General features: G+C 40.5%; 1 protein-coding gene across 1 annotated transcript in view; it reads left to right on the top strand.

The window, feature by feature from the left end:
• Positions 1-6,797: 6,797 nt before the first annotated feature.
• Positions 6,798-20,624, top strand: part of MAP4 (microtubule associated protein 4) — a gene marked incomplete at both ends in the record, with an annotated part of 109,038 nt that continues 95,211 nt past the window's right edge. Inside the window, 2 exon segments of the mRNA XM_080715343.1 lie at positions 6,798-7,020; positions 14,365-14,433. Coding sequence (XP_080571469.1) covers positions 6,798-7,020; positions 14,365-14,433 — 292 coding nt within the window.

Genomic DNA, 20,624 nt, shown 5'->3' with positions numbered 1-20,624 from the left:
CAGTATCAGTGTGCTATTACAGGAATTTAGCTGGGTATTAGCCCCCACTATTCTAGTAATCAGGGTTCTCTTGTAGGTGAACAGGATAAAAGGTTATAAACAACCCTGCAAAGCCTGGAAATTCCATCTGGTCTTTTGGTGGTACTGGGGGTGGAACCCAGAGACTTTCTACCCCCGGGCTATACTCCCAGACCTTTTTTTTTTTTTTGAAACAGGGTCTCACTAAGTTGCTGAGAGCCTCACTAAGTAGCTGAGGCTGGCTTTGAACCCGTGTGATCCTCTTGTCTCAGCCTCCCAAGTGCCACCATGCCCGGCAATTCCATTGGTTCTTAACAGTTCAGCTGTTATCTTTGTGGCACCTGTGGGTCTTACTGCTTTAGGATGGTCAAGACCTTGCTGAGCTGTCTGTTTCCATTTCAAGTCTCCTTCTAAGAAGAGCAGGAGGAATTAGATTTGCCTCAGAGATTACAAATGTCTGTGCACTTAAACTTTAAATTGGGTACCTAGATAGCTACAGTTTTGTCTGTGTGTGTGTTGAGGGTGGTTGGGATTGAACCTAGAGGCAGGCTGGCTGGCTTCCTTCCTTTCTTTCTATCCTGGTACTGGGATTGACCCCTGGGTCATTTTACCTCCAAGCTATACCCCTGCACTATTTGTTTTATTTTATTTTTTTATTTGGTTCTCACTAAGTTGCAGAGGGCCTCACTAAGCTGGGACTAGCCATGAACCTGCAATTTTTCTGTTTCAGCCTCCTAACTACTGGGATTACCAGGCCAGGCCCAAAACTAGAGGCTTTCTATCTCCTAACTATACCCCAGACCAATTTTATTTCTTATTTGGAAACAGGGTCTTGTTAGGTTACTGAGAGCCTTGCTAAATTGTCAAAGCTGGGGTTTGAACCTGCATTCTTTCTTTTTCAGCCTCTTTTTTTTTTTCCTGGTACTGGGGATGGAACTCAGGGACATTCTACCATGGAGTGACAACCCCAGCCCTTTTTTTTTTCTTTTTTTTTTTATTCTTTACTTTGAATCAGGGTCTCACTGAGCTGCAAAGGGCCTTACTAAGTAGCAGAGGCTGTCCTCAAACCACGATCCTATCTCAGCCTCCTAAATGCTGGTATTACAAGCATGCACCACCAAGCCCGGCTTCTCAGCCTCTTAAGTACTGGAATTACAAAGTGTGCCAGCATTTCTGCCTTTTTTCCCCCCCCTTAAAACTAGGGGTTAGGGTGTACTCATTCGAGTCACCCCTCCATGCCAGTCTGGTATGGAGCTGTATTTCTATTTTCTGTATTTCTATCTTTGTAATAAACTTCTTTAAATCTTCAAAGAAATAAAATAAAATAAAATAAAATAAACTAGGGGTTAAACCCAGAGGTGCTCTACACTAAGTTATATCCCCATCCCTATTTATTTATTTATTTATTTATTTATTTATTTATTTATTTTGAGATAGTCTCTCTAAATTGCATTGGCTGGCCTTGCTTGCTTTCCTTCTGTCTCAGCTTTCCCAGTAACTGGGATTACAGTTATATACTGCCTTGCCTGGTGTGTGTGTGGTGTGTGTGTGTGTGTGCGTGTGTGTGTGTGTGTGTGTGTGTGTGTGTGTGTGTGTATGTGTATTTGGGATTGAACCCGGGGGCACTGAGGTACACCCCCAGCCCTATTATATTTTTTATTTGAACTAGAGTCTCAGTAAGTTGCAGAGGGCCTCACTAAATTGCTGAGGCTGGCCTTGAACCTGTGATCCTCCTGTCTTATTTCCCAAAGTACTGGAATTACAGGTATGTGCCACCATACCTGGCTTTATTTTATTTAATTTATATTATTTGTGATACTGGGGCTTTCTATCTCAGGGCTACAGGGTCTCACTAAATTGCCCAGGGAGAGGGTGGCTCACTTAAATTGCTGAGGCTGGTTTTAAATCTACAATCCTCTTGTTTCAGCCACCCTAGTACTGGGGATTATGCCATCAGGCTTGGCCATTATTTTTGAAGCAGTTTCAATAGGTTGCTGAGAGTCTTGGTACATTGTTGAGAGAGTTGCTACATAGCTGAATGTGGCCTTGAACCTGTCTGGCTGCACAAGTACAGGGATTATAGGATGAGCCACTACACATGGCTGGAAATATTTTTAGTTCAGTAATTTCAGAGTTCGTAAATCACAGAACACAGAAGGTGCTTATGACCTCATATAGTCTTATTTACTATTTATGAGTACATATCTATTAATAGAGAGGGGATATGCAAGAGACCAAGATTCTCTTCTGTGCTTCATCATTTCACACAGCTTTTTCTTGCCTTAGTTTACCTACTTTGCAAAACCTTTTCACCAGATGACTTTACTTTGGGGATGTGCTCAGAATAAAATATCAAAAGTCCAAAGAGCTATGCTCGAAAAACAGTATTTTTTTAATCCTTGATTAGACAGCATAGGCTCGCCCTTCCTTCCTTCCTTCCTTCCTTCCTTCCTTCCTTCCTTCCTTCCTTCCTTCCCTCTTTCTTTCTTTCTTTCTTTCTTTCTTTCTTTCTTTCTTTCTTTCTTTCTTTCTTTCTTTCTTTCTGTGGGGGTAGAGTGGTGTCAAGTCTCTTTTGATGTTACCCAGAACTGGGTGGAATCTCTTAAGCACTAATCATATTAGCAGGGCACAGTGCTCTGATGGGTTTGAGTTCAGTCTCTCCCTTTGCCAAAAATGTTCCTATTTTAATATTCCTGAATGCAGTTATAATAATTTGATATGTAGAATAATAGCCACACATGTTCTCATTGAGGGTCTCTTTGAGGTTTCTTTATTAATAGCTAATAAGTGGTGAAACTGAATTATAAGTAGTTTATAGAATAAACAACCTGAAAATTTTAACATTACATTTTAGTTAGGCATGGTGGCGCATGCTTGTAATTCCAGTACTTGGGAGGCTGAGAAAGGAGTATTGCAGACTCACAGTTCAGCCAGCCTCAGCTACTTAGTGAGGCCCTCTCCAATTTAATGAGACTCTGTTTCAAAATAAAAAATAGAGTCGGGCGTGGTGGCGCATGCTTGTAATCCCCGCGCTTGGGAGGCTGAGACAGGAGGATCGCACAGGTTCAAAGCCAGCCTCAGCTACTTAGTGAGGCTCTCAGAAACTTAGTGATACCCTGTTTCCAAATAAAGTATAAAATAGGTCTGGGGGTATAGCCCCGAGGTAGAAAGCCTCTGGGTTCCACCCCCAGTGCCACCAAAAAAAAAAAAAAGGAGCCGGGAATGGTGGCACGTGCTTGTAATCTCAGCATTTGGGAGGCTGGGACAGGAGCATCACAGTTTGTGGACAGCCTCAGCTACTTAGGCCCTTTACAACTCAGTGAGACCCTGTTTCGAAATAAAGAATTAAAAAAAAAAAAATGGGACTGGGGGGTGTAACTCAGAGGTAGAATGCCCCTGGGTTCCATGCCCAGTAATGCTAAATAAATAAATAAGTAAATAGTAAGTAGCTTGGAAGTAGAATACCCTGGGTTTTATCCTGAGTACCACCACCAAAAACAAAACAAAAACCCAAAACACATATGTGCGCAAGCAAAAACTAGGCAAATCTCTTTAACTTTCTTACTGAGAAAAGCCAGAACATCAGTAGCTTTGCCTAATTTATAGAAAAATCATTTCCCATAAGTAGAGTTTGTGTTTTTGTTTAGTTTTGGTATGGGGGAATTGAACCAAGGGGCATTTTACTTTTTGGCCACCACACACCCAACCCTGTTTTATTTTGAAACAGTTTTCCTACATGCTAAGTCTGGCCAAGTTGCTGATGTTGGCCTTGAACTTAAGATCCTCCTGTCTCATCCTTCCAAGTACTGGGATGTGAAAGGCAAGCTCCACTGCACCTCTGGCTCTGTGTGTGTGTGTGTGTGTGTGTGTGTGTGTGTGTGTGTGTGTGTGTTTGCTTGTTTGTTTATTTATTTATTTATTTATTTATTTATTTATTTATTTATTTATTTGAGGTACTGGGGATGGAACCCAGGGGCATTCTACCTCTGAGCTACACCCCCAGCCCTATCTTTTATTCTTTATTTTGAAACAGTCTCACTGAGTTCCAAAGGGCCTCACTAAGTAGTAGCTGAGGCCGTCCTTGAACCACAATCCTCTTGTCTCAGCTTCCCAAATGCTGGGATTACAAGTGTGTGCCACCTCGCCTGGCTTCTATGTGTGTTTTAAAGTCACTAAACTCATATTTATGTGTGGTGACAAGTTAACGTTGCTGAGCTGTTGAGATGCAGATGGGTGGTTTGCTGGATGTACCCATAGCCAAAAGATAGTTACCCAGGCTGGCCTGAACCTGTGATCCTCCTGCCTCAGCCTCATTATTAGTCAGGATTACAGGCGTGTGCCACTGCATCTGACCCATCTTTTGAAACTCTTGGTTAGCTAGACCCTGCCAATATAATGAGACATTGTTCAAAAATAATTAAAAAGGGCTAGGGCTGGGTTTGGTGGCTCACACTTGTAATATCATCATTTGGGAGGCTGAGACAGGAGGATTGCAGTTAGTGGTCAGCCTCAGCTATTTAGGCCCTTTGCAACTCAGTGAGACCCTTTTCAAAATAAAGAATAAAAAATAGGGCTGTGGTGTATCTCAAAGGTAGAATGCCCCTGGGTTCCATCCATAGTACTGCAAAAAAAAAAAAAAATATATAAATAAAAAAAAGAGCTGGGGGGCTGTAGGTAGGCAGTAGACACCACTGGGTTCAACACCCAGTATGCCCTCTCCTTAAATTTGAGATAGATAACTTGATGTTAAGTAAGAATATAGCTGGGCAAGGTGGTACACCCTTGTAATCCTAGTGCTTGGGAAGCTGAGACAAGAGTATCATGGTTTCAAGGTCAGCCTCAACAACTTCAGACCCTTTCAAAATAAAAAATTTAAAAAAGAGCTTTTGGTTTATCTTGGAGGTAGAATGCTGTCAGGTTAAATCTCCAGTACCAAAACAAATAAAAGCTATTCTAGAGTTGGGCCCAGTACCACATGCCTATAATTTCAGTACTTGGAAGACTGAGACAGGAAGATTGCAGGTTCAAGGCCAGCCTCAGCAACTTAAGACCCTTTCAAAATAAAAAATTAAGCCGGGCTTGGTGGCGCTCGTTTGTAATCTCTGCGCTTGGGAGGCTGAGACAGGAGGATCGCACAGGTTCGAAGCCAGCCTCAGCTACTTAGTGAGGCTCTCAGCAACTTAGTGAGACCCTGTTTCCAAATAAAATACAAAAGAAAAAAAATTAAGAAAAGGGCTGATGGTGTAGGTCAGAGGTAGAATGATGCCAGGTAAGTCTCCAGTACCAAAATACACATACACATAACTATTCTGGAACTGAGCCCAGTGTCACATGACTGTAATCCCAGTACTTGGGAGGCTTAGACAAGAGGATTGCAGGTTCAAGGTCAGTCTCAGCAATTTACCAAGACTCTCAGCAACATAGTGAGATTCTGTTTCAAAATAAAAGATAAAACTTAGGCTAGGAGTATAGATCAGAGATAGAATGACTCTGGGTTTATTCTCCAGCTCCATACAAAACAAACTATTCTGGGAAATGATTTGGAAATGAAGATAGGTGGGCTAGTTGAAAAAGCATGAGACTTGAAAGCAAAAGACCTGATTTGAACATTACTGGGTAAAACTTTTATTAATAAAAATGGACAAAATGGCCGGACATGGTGGCGCACTCTTGTAATCCCTGCCCTTGGGAGGCGGAGACAGGAGGATCACGCAGGTTCTAAGCCAGCCATGCTGGTTTAAGAGACCCTGGTTCCAAATAAAAAGTATAAAATAGGTCTGGGAGTGTAGCCTGGAGGTAGAAGGGTTTCCAAGAACCCCAGTACCACACACACACACACACACACACACACAAAAAAGGACAAAATGGCACATACTTTTTTTCTCTCTCCCAGTACTAGAGAATAAACCCAAGGGCATTCTAGCTCTGAGCTACATTCCAAGCCCTGTTTTTATTCTTTGCCTTTTTTTTTTTTTTTTTTTTTTTTTTGCAGTAATAGGGATTGAACCCAGGGGCATTCTACCTCTGAACTTTTTTATTTTATTCTTTATTTTGAAACAGGGTCTCACTAAGTTGCAAAGGGCCTCACTAAGTGGCTGTGGCTGTCTGTGAACTATGATGCTCCTGTCTCAGTCTTCCAAATGCTGGGATTAAAAGCATGTGCCACCACGCCTGGCTTTATTCTTTGTTTTGTAACAGGGTCTCAAGTTGCAGAGGGCCTCACTAAGTAACTGAGGCTGTCACAAACCTGTGATCCTCCTGTCTCAGCCTTCCAAGTACTGGGATTACAAGTGGGTGCCACCATGCCCAGCTCACGTACTTTTTCTACTTCACATTACTGTTTGGAAAAAAATGAATAGCAGTGATTTATTTTGGGTAAGACTGACCATTTTTGAACTTTACTTTTTTAATCTTTTTTTTTTTTTTCAGTACTAGGAATGGAACCAAGTAGCATTCTACCTCTGAGCTACACCCCCAGCCCTATTTTTTATTCTTTATTTTGAAACGGGGTCTCACTGAGTTGCAAAGGGCCTCACTAAGTAGCTGAGGCTGTCTGCAAACCATGGTCCCCCTTCTCTCAGCCTCCCAAATGCTGGGATTACAAGCTTGCACCACCACGCCTGGCTCTTTTTTAATCTTTCAAATGAGAAAGTCTCATCTACCTCTAAAATTTTAGGCTTTTGTTTGTTTAAACCAACTGCTTAGCATTTCTAGAAATGTCCTGTTTGCAGTGCTCATGACATGTGTTTCTCCTTGAACAGCTATTACAGCAGTACAGAATGGCCGACCTCAGTCTTGCAGATGCTTTAACAGAGCCTCCTCCAGAAATTGAGGCAGAGATAAAGAGAGACTTCATTGCCACACTGGAGGCAGAGGCGTTTGATGATGTCGTGGGGGAAACTGTTGGAAAAACAGATTATATTCCTCTCCTGGATGTGGACGAGAAAACTGAGAATTCAGAGTCAAAGAAGAAACCATGCTCAGATACCAGCCAGAGTGGAGGTACATATTTATTAAGTCAAACTGTGTGTGTGTGTGTGTGTGTGTGTGTGTGTGTGTTCAGAAAGTAGATTGTAGATTAGCTTTGAGTTATAATCTTACAAACAGAGGAAATTGAGTTATAGTTTTTAGTATTGGCTAGTAAAAGTTTCTTTTTTATTTTTTGTGGTACTGGGGGAGGAACCCAGGGCATTCTACCTCTGAGCTATATCCCCACCTCTATTTTTTATTCCTTATTTTGAAACAGGATCTCACTAAGTTGTGGAGGGCCTCACTAAGTAGCTGAGGCTTGCCATGAACTTGTGATCCTCCTGTTTCAGCCTCCCAAGTCAACTGAGATTACAAATGTGCACCATCACACTCAGCTGTAACTTTGTCTTTATCTTTATTTGTTCGAAAATAAGGAAATATTACCTAACCCCAATTAGAATGGCAAAAAACATAATAACAAGCCGGGCATGACAGGGCATCCTTGTAATCCCAGTGCTTGGGAGACAGGAGGATTGTAGGTTCATGGCCAGCCTCAGCTACTTAGTGAGGCCCCTTTGTAATTTAGTGATACCCTGTTTCAAATTAAAAAATAAAATAGGGCTGGGGATATTGCTTGGAGGTAGAATACTCCTGGGTTCAGTCCTCAGTACCACAAAACAAACAACACACACACACACACACACACACACACACACACACACACACAGACACACACACTAATCGATGCTGATGAAGATGTGGAGAAGTAGGAACTCTGATACATTGTTGGTGGCATTGTAATTAATGCAACCACTTTGGAAAGCAATGTGTAGAGTCTTCAGAAGAATGGGAATGAAGCCAGCTGTGGTAGCGCAGACTTGTAATTCCAATACTTGGGAGGCTGAGACAGGAGGATATCAGGTTTGCAGCCAGCCTCAGCTACTTAATGAGGCCCTCCACAACTTAGTGAGACCTTGTTTCAAAATAAAGAATAAAAAATAGGGCTGGAGGTATAGCTCGGAGGTAGAATGCCCGTAGGTTCAAATGCCAATACCTCAAAAAAAAAAAAAAAAAAAAAGGGAAAAAAAGAAGAATGGGAATGAACCTAGCATATGAGCTATACCACTCCTGGATATCTCTACCCAAAAGAATCAAAACCAGACTACCGTGTAAACATATAAAGAGTAATGTATGTGTATCTGTTCATAGCGGAACATTTCTTAATTGCCTATGAAAACCAGCCATTGTTGATCATTGTTGATCATTGGATGTATTTCAAAATTATGAGATATACACACAATAGAATTTTACTCAGCCATAAAGAAGGAGAAAATTATGTCATCTGTAGGGAAATAAATAGAACTCGAAAATATGCTAAGTGAGATTAGTTGGTCACAAAAAGTGAAACTTGGATGTTTTCTCTCATATAGAAGTTAGTGAGAAAATAGGATACAGGAGAGACTCCAGACATTTATTTTGCTAAATTAATATCTTCTGTGTCTTTTCTTTGAAAGTGTTGTAAAACTACATAAGAATTTTAGAGCAGAGCCAGGCGTGGTGGCGCATGCTTGTAATCCCTGAACTTGGGAGGCAGAGACAGGAGGATCACTCAGGTTCGAAGCCAGCCTAGCTGGCTTAAGAGATCCTGTTTCCAATTAAAAAAAAAAAAATAAGGTTCTGAGAGTGTAGCCCAGAGGTAGAGGGGTTTCCAGGAACCCCAGTACAACCATAAAAAAAAAAAAAAAATTTAGACTAGAACCAGATTCCATTTATTGTCTCTGGAGTCATCCCAGGGGAGGATTAAAGCATGCATTAAAGCCGTTTGAGATTTGTTTTTTTCATATACTCATGGATCAGGTTCACTAATATTTATTTGGTTGAGAAGTTTTTCATCTATATTAATGAAGAATATTTTTCTTAAGTTGTCTGGTAATATCTTTGACTAGTTTTAGAATTGAAGTCATGTTTACTTCATAAAATGAATTTTAGTATTCCCCCATCTTCTGTTTTCTTGAATAGTATACAGAATGGATATTAATTTCTTTCTTTCTTTCTTTTCTTTTCTTTTCTTTTCTTTTCTTTTTTTTTTTTTTTTTTTTTGCGGGCTTGGGGATGGAATCCAGGGGCATTTGACCTCCGAGCCTCCCCAAATGCTGGGATTACAAGATGCACCACCATGCCCAGTTTATTTTGTTTTTTTAATGTTTGATAGAGTTAATCAATAAAGGGCTTTTTTGTGTTTGTACTGGGAATTAAACCCAGAACATTTCAACTGTGAGCTACATCCTTAGCTCTATTCTTTATTTGGAAACAGGATTTCACTAAGTTGTAGAGGGCCTCACTTATTAACTGAGGCTGGCCTTGAACCTGAAATCCTCCTGTCTTAGCCTCCCAAGTACTCGAATTACCACTAAATGTGTACCACTATGCCTAGTATGTCCGTCCGTTCGTCCGTCCGTCCATCCTTCCTTCCTTCCTTCCTTTCTTTCTTCCTTCCTTCCTTTGGTCTGGGGATGGAATTCAGGGGCATTCAACCTCCAAGCTTCACCCCCTGCCCTGTTTTTTATTCTTTATTTTGAAACAGGATGACACTGAATTGCGAAGGGCCTCACTACATAGCTGAGGCTGGCTGTGAACCATGATCCTCTGGTCTCAGCCTCCCAAATGCTGGGATTACAAGCGTGTGCCACCACGCCTGGCTTAACAACCCAATTTTTTATTCTTTTTTCTGCGGGGGGGGGCAGTACTGGGGATTGAACCCATGGGCATTCTACCTCTGAGCTACCCCCAGCCCTATTACTTTGAAACAGGGTCTCATTGAGTTGCAAAGGGTCTCACTAAGCAGCTGAGGCTGTCTCAAACCATCATCCTCCTGTCTCAACCTCCCAAATGCTGAGTTTAGAAGCATGTACCACCATGCTCAGCTCTTATGCAGTGCTCTTGATGTGTAATTAATTTTACAGCAGTCTCAGTCCAACCAGTTGAAGTATATCATTTTTCTGCATCTGAATATTCAAGGGGCAGGCAATCGTGTTTTGTTTCTTTGAATTCTTTCTTGTAAGCCCACCCAATTGCCTTCATCTTAAAGATTAGTGGAGCCTGGTGTGGTAGAGCATGTTTGTAATCCCAGCATTTCAGAGGCTGAGACCAGAGGATCGCAGTTGGAGGACAGCCTCAGCTACTTAGTGAGGCCCTCCACAATTTAGTGAGACCCTGTTTCAAAATAAAGAATAAAAAGTAGGGCAGGGAGTATAACTCGGAGGTTAAATGCCCCTGGGTTTCATTCTCAGACCCGCAAAAAAAAATAGTATATTTTTAATTATTTTATTTATTTATTTATTTATTTATTTATTTATTTATTTATTTATTTTCTGTGTGTGTGTGTGTGTGGTACTAGGGATGTAACACAGGGGTCTTCTACCTCCGGGCTATACTCCCAGACCTATTTTATATATTTTATTCGGAAATAGGGTCTCTTAAGCCAGCAAGGCTGGTTTCGAACCTGCACCATCCTACTGCTTGTCCTATTTTATTTTTTATTTTGAAACAGGGTCTTGCTAAGTTATGGCACTGTGAGCCTTAAATCTGTGACCTTCCTGTCTCCCTCTCCCAAGTACTAGGATGCCAGCCTGTGTTACTGTTTTAACAAGCCCTCTCAAGATTACGTGAATGCACATCTAAGATTGAGAAGCACTAATCCAGGTGTACGGCATAATTAAATCCTGGAAAGGATAACTAGATATTGCAAAATTCCTCAGGTTAGGCTCTACTTTTATGGACCATGGCAATCAATCTACCTGGCCAGCAGAGGGCGGTTGTTGGCATGAGTCGGACACTTTTTTCTGCATTGGGACCATACCAAATACTGTTTTTTTTGGTAAGGCTGACTCAGTGATGTGCTTCCTCACAGCTGACATACCTCTCAGTTTTTTATTTTTTTCCTTCTCTGCCAGATTGATTTGCCAGATTTGAGAATCTGAAATCTCTGGGAGAGAGAAAATTAAGGGAAAAATAAAAAAGTAAATGTGATTATCTTTATGCCTCACAAAATGTAATGTTTCAAAATGCGTGTGGTATTTCCAGCGTTGTATGTGTTTAGCTAAGAAACTTCTCATTTCATACAATGAAAGTTCTCTGGGACAGTCAGTCACTTAGAGAAGGTATTTTAGAATCTTTTGAGTCAGGATTTACCCAGCAACCATGTATCATGCCAGTGATTAGTGTCTAAATTTTTCTGAAGGGAATTTGAAAGCCTTTTCTCTATTCTAAAACCCTAATTTTTAAAAAATTTTACCTACTTCATATCGTGAAATGTGTGTGATTCTGGAATCCTCTATTTCTTCATGTAAATGATAATAATAGTTTAGCTCGGCCGGGCGTGGTGGCACAGGCTTGTAATCCTCGCTCTTGAGAGGCTGAGACAGGAGGATCTCACGGGTTCGAAGCCAGCCTCAGCTACTTATACTTAGTGAGGCTCTCAGCAACTTAGTGAGACCCTGTTTCCAAATAAAATATTAAAAAAAGGTCTGGGAGTATAGCCCGGAGGTAGAAAGCCTCTGAGTTCCACCCCCAGTACCACCAAAATAATAATAATAATAATAATAATAATAATAATAATAATAATAAGTTTAGCTCAGGAATTACCATTAAGAACTATGTAAGCTTGTAGAGTTCCATATCTACGATTGTTCTAGGCATAATTGTGACATCTAAGACAGAAATAAACAACTTAGCAAAAGAAAATGAAACTAAGAAAAAGAGGTTAGAAGGGATTAAAGAGGTTGTGACTCTACCATACAAATAATAAATAACAATTTTAATATCTAAGGTCAGAAGAGAAAAATAAAAATATAACCAAGATTTTTATATAATGTAAAAGTAAACAAATTTCATTGTTCATACAAGGTTACTTTATAATTTTATTGATCAATTTATAGTCTGTAGTTGGTCTAAGATTAATTGAACACCTTTAATGTTATGAAGAATTCAAAAATGGATAATAAAAGCCATAAACAATTAGCCGGGCATGGTGGCGCATGGTTGTAATCCCAGCATTCGGGAGGCTGAGACAGGAAGATTGCGGTTCACAGCCAGCCTCAGCTACTTAGTGAGGCCCTTTGCAACTCAGTGAGAACCTGTTTCAAAATAAAGAATAAAAAATAGGGCTAGGTGTGTTGCTCGGAGGTAGAATGCCCCTGGGTTCCATCCCCAGTGTCAGAAAAAAAAAATTACTTAGCATGGTAGAATTTATAAAGTACTGTCTCCATTATTTTTGCATTTCATCTCACTTTGCAGATGAGACTGCTAAGGCTTTGAAAGCTTGAAGGAGTGACATTTCATCAGATATTCAACAATGACAGAATCACAATCTGAATGTGTATCTTCCAATTTTAAGCCCTGTGTTTGTTTGCTTTTTTATTTAATTATGTAATTTTTTGCATTACTGGGAATGGAACCCAGGGGCATTCTACCTCTGAACTCCAACTCCAACCCTATTTTTTGTTCTTTATTTTGAAACAGGGTCTCACTGAGTTGCAAAGGGCCTCACTAAGTGGCCAAAGCTGTCCACGAACCACAATCCTGTCTCAGCCTCCCAAATGCTGAGATTACAAATGTGTGCCACCACGCCTGACTTTCTATTTTTATTTATGTATTTATTTTATTTTTGTGGTACTGGGAATGGAAACTATACCCCCAGTCCTATTGTATTTTTTTATTTTGAAACATGGTCTCACTGAGTTCCAGAGGGCCTCACTAAGTAGCTGAGGCTGTCTGCAAATCGCAGTCTTCCTGTCTCAGCTTCCCAAATGCTGGGATTACAAGTGTGCACCCCCATGCCAGGCTTCTTTATTTTGAAACAGGGTCTCATTAAGTTTCAGAGTAGCCAGGCATGGTGGCGCACACTTGTAATCCCAGCATTTGGGAAGTTGAGGCATGAAGACTGTGGTTTGGGGACAGCCTCCACTACTTAGACCCTATTTCCAAATAAAATATAAAAAATAGGTCTGGGAGTGTAGTCTGGAGCTAGAAAGCCTCTGGGTTCCACCCCTAGTACCACAAAAAAAAAAAAAAAAAAAAAAAGCAAGCAAGCTTATCAGAGTAACTCACAAAAGAGGAAGATACAGGTAGAATCAGCATTGGCAGCCTTCTGCTTCTAGATGTGCTATTAGTGAACCCCCCCAGGCAATACTCATGCTCTGGAGCAACAATACACCCAAGGAACTTGAATGGCCTGTGTCCTTGGAATATTTGATTTGAATCACAGACCCTAAACCTGTGGTATTTTATGATTTAGTAAGCCAGGTGTGGTAGCTCAAGTTTATAATCCCAGTATTTGGGAGGTTGGAAACTGGAGGATTGTGCAGGTTTGAAGCTAGCCTCAGCAACTTAGTGACGCTCTTAGCAACATAGTGAGTCCCTGTTTTCTGTTTTCATGTGGTGTGTGTGTGTGTGTGTGTGTGTGTGTGTGTGTGTGTGTGTGTTTTACTGGGGATGGAACCCAGGGTTTTCTATCTCTGGGCTACACTCCCCACTCCCAGAGGTATTTTATACGTTATTTGGAAATAGGATCTCACTAAGTTGCTGAGAACCTCACTAAGTAGTTGAGGCTGGCTTTGAACCTATGTAATTCTCCTCTCTCAGCCTCCCAAGTGCTAGGATTATAAGCGAGCGCCACCACACCCAGCCTGACCCGATTTCAAAATAAAACATATATCATATATATATATATATATATATATTTTTTTTTTTTTTTTTTTTTTTTTTTTTTGCGGGTCTGGGGATGGAACCCAGGGGCATTTGACCTCTGAGCTACACCCCCTGCCCTATTTTTTTTTATTCTTTATTTTGAAACCAGGTCTCACTGAGTTGCAGAGGGCCTCACTAAGTAGCTCAGGCTGTCCACGAACCGTGATCCTCCAGGTCTCAGCCTCCCAAATGCTGGGATTACAAGCGTGCACCACCACACCCATCTTAAAACATATATATTAAAAAATAGGTCTGAGAGTGTAGTCCAGCAGTAGAAAGCCCCTGGGTTCCATTCACAGTACCACCAAAAAAAAAAAAAAGAAAAGAAAAGAAAAGAAAAAAAAGAATTAATGGTAGTCTTTGACAATTTATAGAACTAATAAAGACATAGGCTTGCTTATTTTGCCTTTCCTGTAGTGGTTGATGATAAATACAGCTTAGATGGGGAGGAATTAATGGCTCAGTTGTGTTCTATTAATGCATCTTATTAAAGCTTTAAATTTTGGACAGGTTTTATATGCTTTAAATTAATTCCAGTAAGAATGATGAAAAGTCCACTAGTCAAACAGTAGTTGGATCTGTTTTTCATTTCTGTGTTGTTATAATGGTAAAATTCTTTCTTTATTGCAGGTACTCCATCTTCTGAAGCAATGGTGCTAGCCAATGGTGACCATGGAATAGAAGAGAATGATATTACAGGTGAGTGGTTCCCAGGATTCTCCAAATGTGAAGGTAGGTGACACGTTTACAGTAAATACCATGATAAGCTCCTTTGAGGAGGACTGTTCCTAGTATCATTCTTGTTGGATGTCAATACATCTGCCACATAAATATCTAAAAATGGAGAGGGGAATGAATTTCCTTTGATATTGAATATTTTGTTTAGTTGTTTTGTTTTTCTTTTTTGTGGTACTAGGGTGGAACCCAGGGGCTTTTCTACCTCCTGGCTATACTCCCAGACCTATTTTATACTTTATTTGGAAACAGGGTCTCACTAAGTTGCTGAGAGCCTCACTAAGTAGCTGGGGCTGGCTAAGAACCCGTGCGATCCTCCTGTCTCAGCCTCCCAAACACAGGGATTACAAGTATGCGCCACCACACCCAGCTGATATTGAATATATGTAGGAGCTATACCATCTTAAAAATACTCTTACAGCGGGCATGGTGGCACTCTCCTGTATTCCCATTACTTGAGAGGCTGAGACAGGAGAATCACAGGTTTGAGGACAGCCTCAGCAAATAGTGAGATTATCATCAACCTAGTGGGATCTTGTTTTAGAATAAAAATAAAATAGGGCTGGGGGTGTTGCTTGGAGGTAAAATCCCTCTGGGTTTAATCCCCAGTACTACAAAAAAACCCCTTAAACAAACAAAAGGAGAAAAGTTCTTATATATGCAGAATAGTCATTATTAGATGGGAGGCATTTAGCCACTTACCTGTGAACCTTCTTCCTGAACACATACTGCATTTGTTTTGAGCAGTGAATAGCAAGTGCTTTGCTTTACCCTCAATCTGTGTTTTCTTTCTCTTTTCTTTAACTATTGCTTTTGGGATTTGTCTCTAATTTTAACCTCTAGCTTACCCCTGGAGTGCTGCTATTTTTTTTTAGCAGCACTGAGTTCTCACCCTAGCCTAGTGTCTTTTTAGGGAGCAGAATTCTGAGAGCTACAGCAAGAGCCTGTCCATAGGGAGATGTATTATATAAATCTTTTCTTAGGTGTCCTGTGTGAGAGTTATGTGTTTCATTTTTACAGATAACTGCATTTAATTTCCAGTTGTTATGAGGCTGACACTGTTGGCCCACAGGAGCTGTCTCCCAGTGTCATTACTCTGGGCAACAGAGCATGCTTTTTGCTCTGGGGTATAACATTTTATTTACTTTAGTACCATGGAGGCAAGTACTAGACATGTACTATTTTTGTATTTCTTTCCTTGTAGGAATACCTCACCACAGGCATCTTTTTCTTCGGTCACTTTGGGGTTAAGTTTCTAAGGCTTTCAAAAAGCCTTCTGTTAGCAGTATCAGTTTTTCCTGGAGTAACTCTTTATTCTTTGACCTTAAGAAATGTTGTATGTATCCTTATTCTTCAGAATTATTGATGACTAACAATTCACAACAAATTGTTATATTTGTTGTGAATCTTGATTTTACTGAGTTATATTAACATTCTATTAGCAACTCATAAATTAGGTATTCTTCCCCCCCCACCCCCCACGGGTCTAGGAATGGAACCCAAGGGCATTCGACCTCTGAGCTACACCCCTTGCCCTATTTTATTTATTTTATTGTATTTTACTTTTTTTTGCAGTACTGGGGATGGAACCCAGGGGATATTTTACCTCTAAGCTACACCCCAGCCCTATTTTTTATTCTTTATTTTGAAACAGGGTCTCACTGAGTTGCAGTGGGCCTCACTAAGTTGTAGCTGAGACTATCTATGAAACACAATCCTTCAGTCTCAGCCTCCCAAATGCTGGGATTACAAGTGTGCGCCATCATGATTGGCAAATTAGGTATTCTTACTTTTTTTGTTGTTTGGTTTTTTTGGGGGGGTTTGGGGATGGAACTCGGGGGCATTTGACCTCCGAGCTACACCCGCCGCCCTGTTTATTTTATTCTTTATTTTGAAACAGGGTGTCACTAAATTGCAGAGGGCCTCACTAAGTAGCTGAGGCTGTCCACGAACAGATCTTCTGGTCTCAGCCTCCCAAATGCTGGGATTACAAGCATGCACCACCACGCCCAGCTGTATTCTTACTTTAAACTAGGAGCATACCAAAGCGCTACCTTATCTTCTGGTTTTGTGAACATTTTTGTATATTTTTTGGTAATTATAGTCATACATAGTATTGACTGTTTTTGTGCATGCTTTAAAAAAGCAGTCATTTATGCAGATTTATTTATTTATTTTGCAGTATCAGTGATAGAACCCTGGGGGCATTCTACCTCTGAGCTACATTCCCAGTCCTATTTTTTAGCCTTTTTATTTTTTTAAATGGTCTGAGTTGCGAAGGGCCTCAATAAGTAGCTGGGGCTGTCAAGGAACTGCGATCCTTTGGTCCTCGCCTCCTGAGTGCTGGAATTACAAGCGTGCACCACCTCACCCACTGTAGTTTTGTTTTATTTTATTTTATTTTTGGTGGTACTGGGGGTGGAACCCAGAGGCTTTCTACCTCCGGGCTATACTCCCAGACCTTTTTTATATTTTATTTGGAAACCGGGTCTCACTAAGTTGCTGAGAGCCTCACTAAGCAGCTGAGGCTGGCTTCGAACCTGTGCGATCCTCCTGTCTCAGCCTCCCAAGTGTGGGGATTACAAGCGTGTGCCACCACGCCTGCTTTGTAGTTTTATTTTAAAAAACATGATCTTACAAATATCTTTATGAGTAAGGTAAAAGAAAAAAACTTGAATAGTGAGCTTTTAAAAAATGAATAAATTTAGCTTTCTTCAACCAGCAGACAGAGCCAGGGGAAGGATGACTGGATAGGATCAATTTGATTAGTCAGAAAGATAGATGAGATTTTTACCTAGAAAGGAAACAGCACTCAAAACTAGGTTAGGTTTCTTCTCCACTAAGATGTCAAATTTAGTGGTTAGTCTCAGGTACTTAGGTCCTCCTCAACTTAGTGAGACCCTTTTTAAAATAAAGAATAAAAAATAGGGCTGAGAAGACGGGTGTGGTGGCGCATGCTTGTAGTCCCAGCATTTGGGAGGCTGAGACCAGAGGGTTGCAGTTTGTGAACAGCCTCAGCTACTTAGTGAGGCCCTTTACAACTCAGTGAGACCCGGTTTCAAAATAAAAAATAGGGCAGGGGGTGTAGCTCAGAGGTAGAATGCCCCCAGGTTCCTTCCCCAGACTCGCCAAAAAAAAAAGGGGGGGGGGCTGGGGGCGCAGCTTGGAGATAGAATGCCCCAGGATTCAACCTCCTGTATAACACACACACACACACACACACACACACACACACTCACTCACTCACTCACTCACTCACTCACTCACTTAGCTCTTTTTTGAGTATTTGTCCATCCTTAGGTAGAACTTGAGCTTTTTTGGATTCTGAAGTTGATCTCTTAACCTGTATTAAAGCAGGTATTTACTGAAAATATGTATGCTTTATTGGAGAAAGGAGGGAACAGGGAGTAGGGTGAAGAGTATATGTTTTGGGAGCATGCTATAACCTTATACTAATTTGGTGATCACTAACTAGAACGTTTAGCTCAGTATCCTTTTGGAAATTCTGTTTTGATTCCCTCCAGAATATTATTTATAATCCTGAGAGCAGATCAGCTCTACTAATAGCATATACAAGGGTTTTGGACATCTTGCTATGTTGCACTTACTATTTACTAATGACCTGTGCTTTTCCGCCCTTTTCTTCCCCTTCCTGTTCCTTCCTTCTCTTCTATTTTTCTCCTCCTAGAAGCCTAGAGTGTCTCTCCACACTGGGGCTGCTGCGACACCAGTCCAGTGATATTTTCTAAGCACCGTTACACTCCTAAAACCTTCAGCATTTCGCAGCTTTGCTTTTCCTTCCTGGACACGATGTAGAAGAATCTGAGGGTAGTTCTTCGGGGCCTATTTCTGCTGATGCCTGAGCAAACCACCTGCTTATTGTGCCCTGCAGGGCATGATGGGACCTCCTTTCCCTTTGTGAGCACAATGTGCCAAATGAATTATTTTTAATTTGACTATTTTTATAAAGGTCATCTAATGTCTTATTTCTTGTTCCCTTTTAAATTCATTTTATCATTTAATTCAGTCTCACATTTTTCTTTTCTTTAGTTTAAACATTTTTAGTTGGCCTTTTTCATTTTGTTTCTTGATATTCAGCATGACTCAGGATATTATAATACCAAATGAGAACATGTGCTTTCATAAAGGGGTTGAGGCCACCAGTACTGCAGTGAATTTCCCTTTCCTGTCCCTCCTCTTTCCCTATGTAACCTTGCTTTTAGAGGACGTTAATCTTTTGGGCTACCTATGTTTCTCTCCATTTTAGGAAAATCTGAATAAAGATGGCTATTTAAAATTAACGCTTTTTAGTTTAAAGTAGCTCTAATTAAATTTCAAAAATATTTCTGTATATCAATTCATTCTTTGTTATTGACAGGTTGGGCCAAAAATATTTTTATCATGAAATTATTATCTATTTGTCTAGCTTTAGAGTCTTCTAAGATTTTGGCAAGCTTATTATCAGGTATTGAAAAAAATTTTTTTTTTGGTGGTATTGGGGATGGAACCCTTCTACCTCCGGGCTATACTTCCAGACCTATTTTTTATATTTTTATTTGGAAACAGGGTCTCTGAAGCCAGCAAGGCTGGCTTCGAACCTGCACCATCCTCCTGTCTCCACCTCCCAAGTGCAGGGATTACAAGCATGTGCCACCACGCCCGGCTAGGGTATTGAATTTTTAAACATGATTAAGAACTACCAAAATATAAATTGATAAATTCAACCGGGGCGTGATGGCACATGGCCTGTAATCTCAGTTCTTGCAAGGCTAAAGTAGAGGGATTGCAGATATGAGGCTGCTAGCAACAATTTAGCAAGATTCATTTCTTCCCACCCTTTCTTCCTTTTTTTGGTAGTACTGGAACTGAATCCAGGGTATTCGCGCTTCAAGCCATACTGCCAGCCCTTTTAATATTTATTTATTTATTGATTATTTTTTGTGTGGTACTGGGAATTGAACCCAGAGGTATTCTACCTCATTTCTTATTTGGTATCAAGGTCTAGCTAGGTTGCTGAGAGCCTCACTAAATTGCTTAGGCTGTCCTTGAACCTGTGATCCTCCAGTCTCAGCCTCCCAAGTACTAGGATTACAAGTTTGTGTCATCACACCTGGTTTTATTTTATTTAGAAACTGGCTTTATTTTTTATTTTGAAAGAGAGTCTCACCAAGTCATTGAGATCTTGCTAAATTGCTGAGGCTGTCCTCAAATTTGTGGATCCTCCTGCCTCAGCCTCCCAAGTACTAGATTACAGGAGCAATCTAGATTACATACATGGAGCAATCTAGATTACATACATGGAGTAATCTAGATTACATACATGGAGTAATCTAGATTACATACATGGAGCAATCTAGATTACATACATGGAGCAATCTAGATTACATACATGGAGTAATCTAGATTACATACATGGAGCAATCTAGATTACATACATGGAGTAATCTAGATTACATATTTGGCAGAAGACTTTGTTTCAAAATTTAAAAATAGCCAGGTGCAGTGGCATATACTTGTAATCCCATTACTAGGGGGTAGGAACTGAGAAATAAATAAAGAAATAAAAAATAAAAGTGGCACATACTTGCAATACTAGTATTTGGGAGACTAAGACAATTACTGAGGCCAGCCTCAGTAATTTTAGCAAGGCCCTCAGCAATTTGGTGAGACCCTGTTTCAAAATAAAAAATAAAAAGTAGGGCAAGGATGAAGCTCTGAGGTAGAGTGCCCATGGGTTCAACCCCAGTCCAAAAAATGAAAAAAATACTGAGAAGTGAAAATAAGTTACAGTATTCTTGGATCCTATATTGTTAAAATGCCAGGATATTGATAAGAATAAAAAAGTAACTTTTGGAGGCTGAGACAGGAGGATCACAGGTTCATGGCTAGCCTTAGCAACTTGTTGAGACCCTCCAAAACTTAGGAAGAAAGACCCTGTTTAAAAATTAAAAATATGTTGGGCGTGGTGGTGCACACTTGTAATTTCAGCATTTGGGAGGCTGAGACAGGAGGATCTTGGTTCAAGATAACCTCAGCTACTACTTAGGCCCTTTGCAACTCAGTGAGACCCTGTTTCAAAATAAAGAATAAAAAATAGGGCTGGCGGTGTAACTCAGAGGTAGAATCCCCCTGGATCCATCCCCAGTACCAAAAAA

Source organism: Muscardinus avellanarius (assembly GCF_963383645.1).
Source record: "Muscardinus avellanarius genome assembly, chromosome: 18".
NCBI lineage: Eukaryota > Metazoa > Chordata > Mammalia > Rodentia > Gliridae > Muscardinus > Muscardinus avellanarius.
Note: the sequence above shows the minus strand (reverse complement) of the source record. Positions and strands in the feature narration are given on the sequence as shown.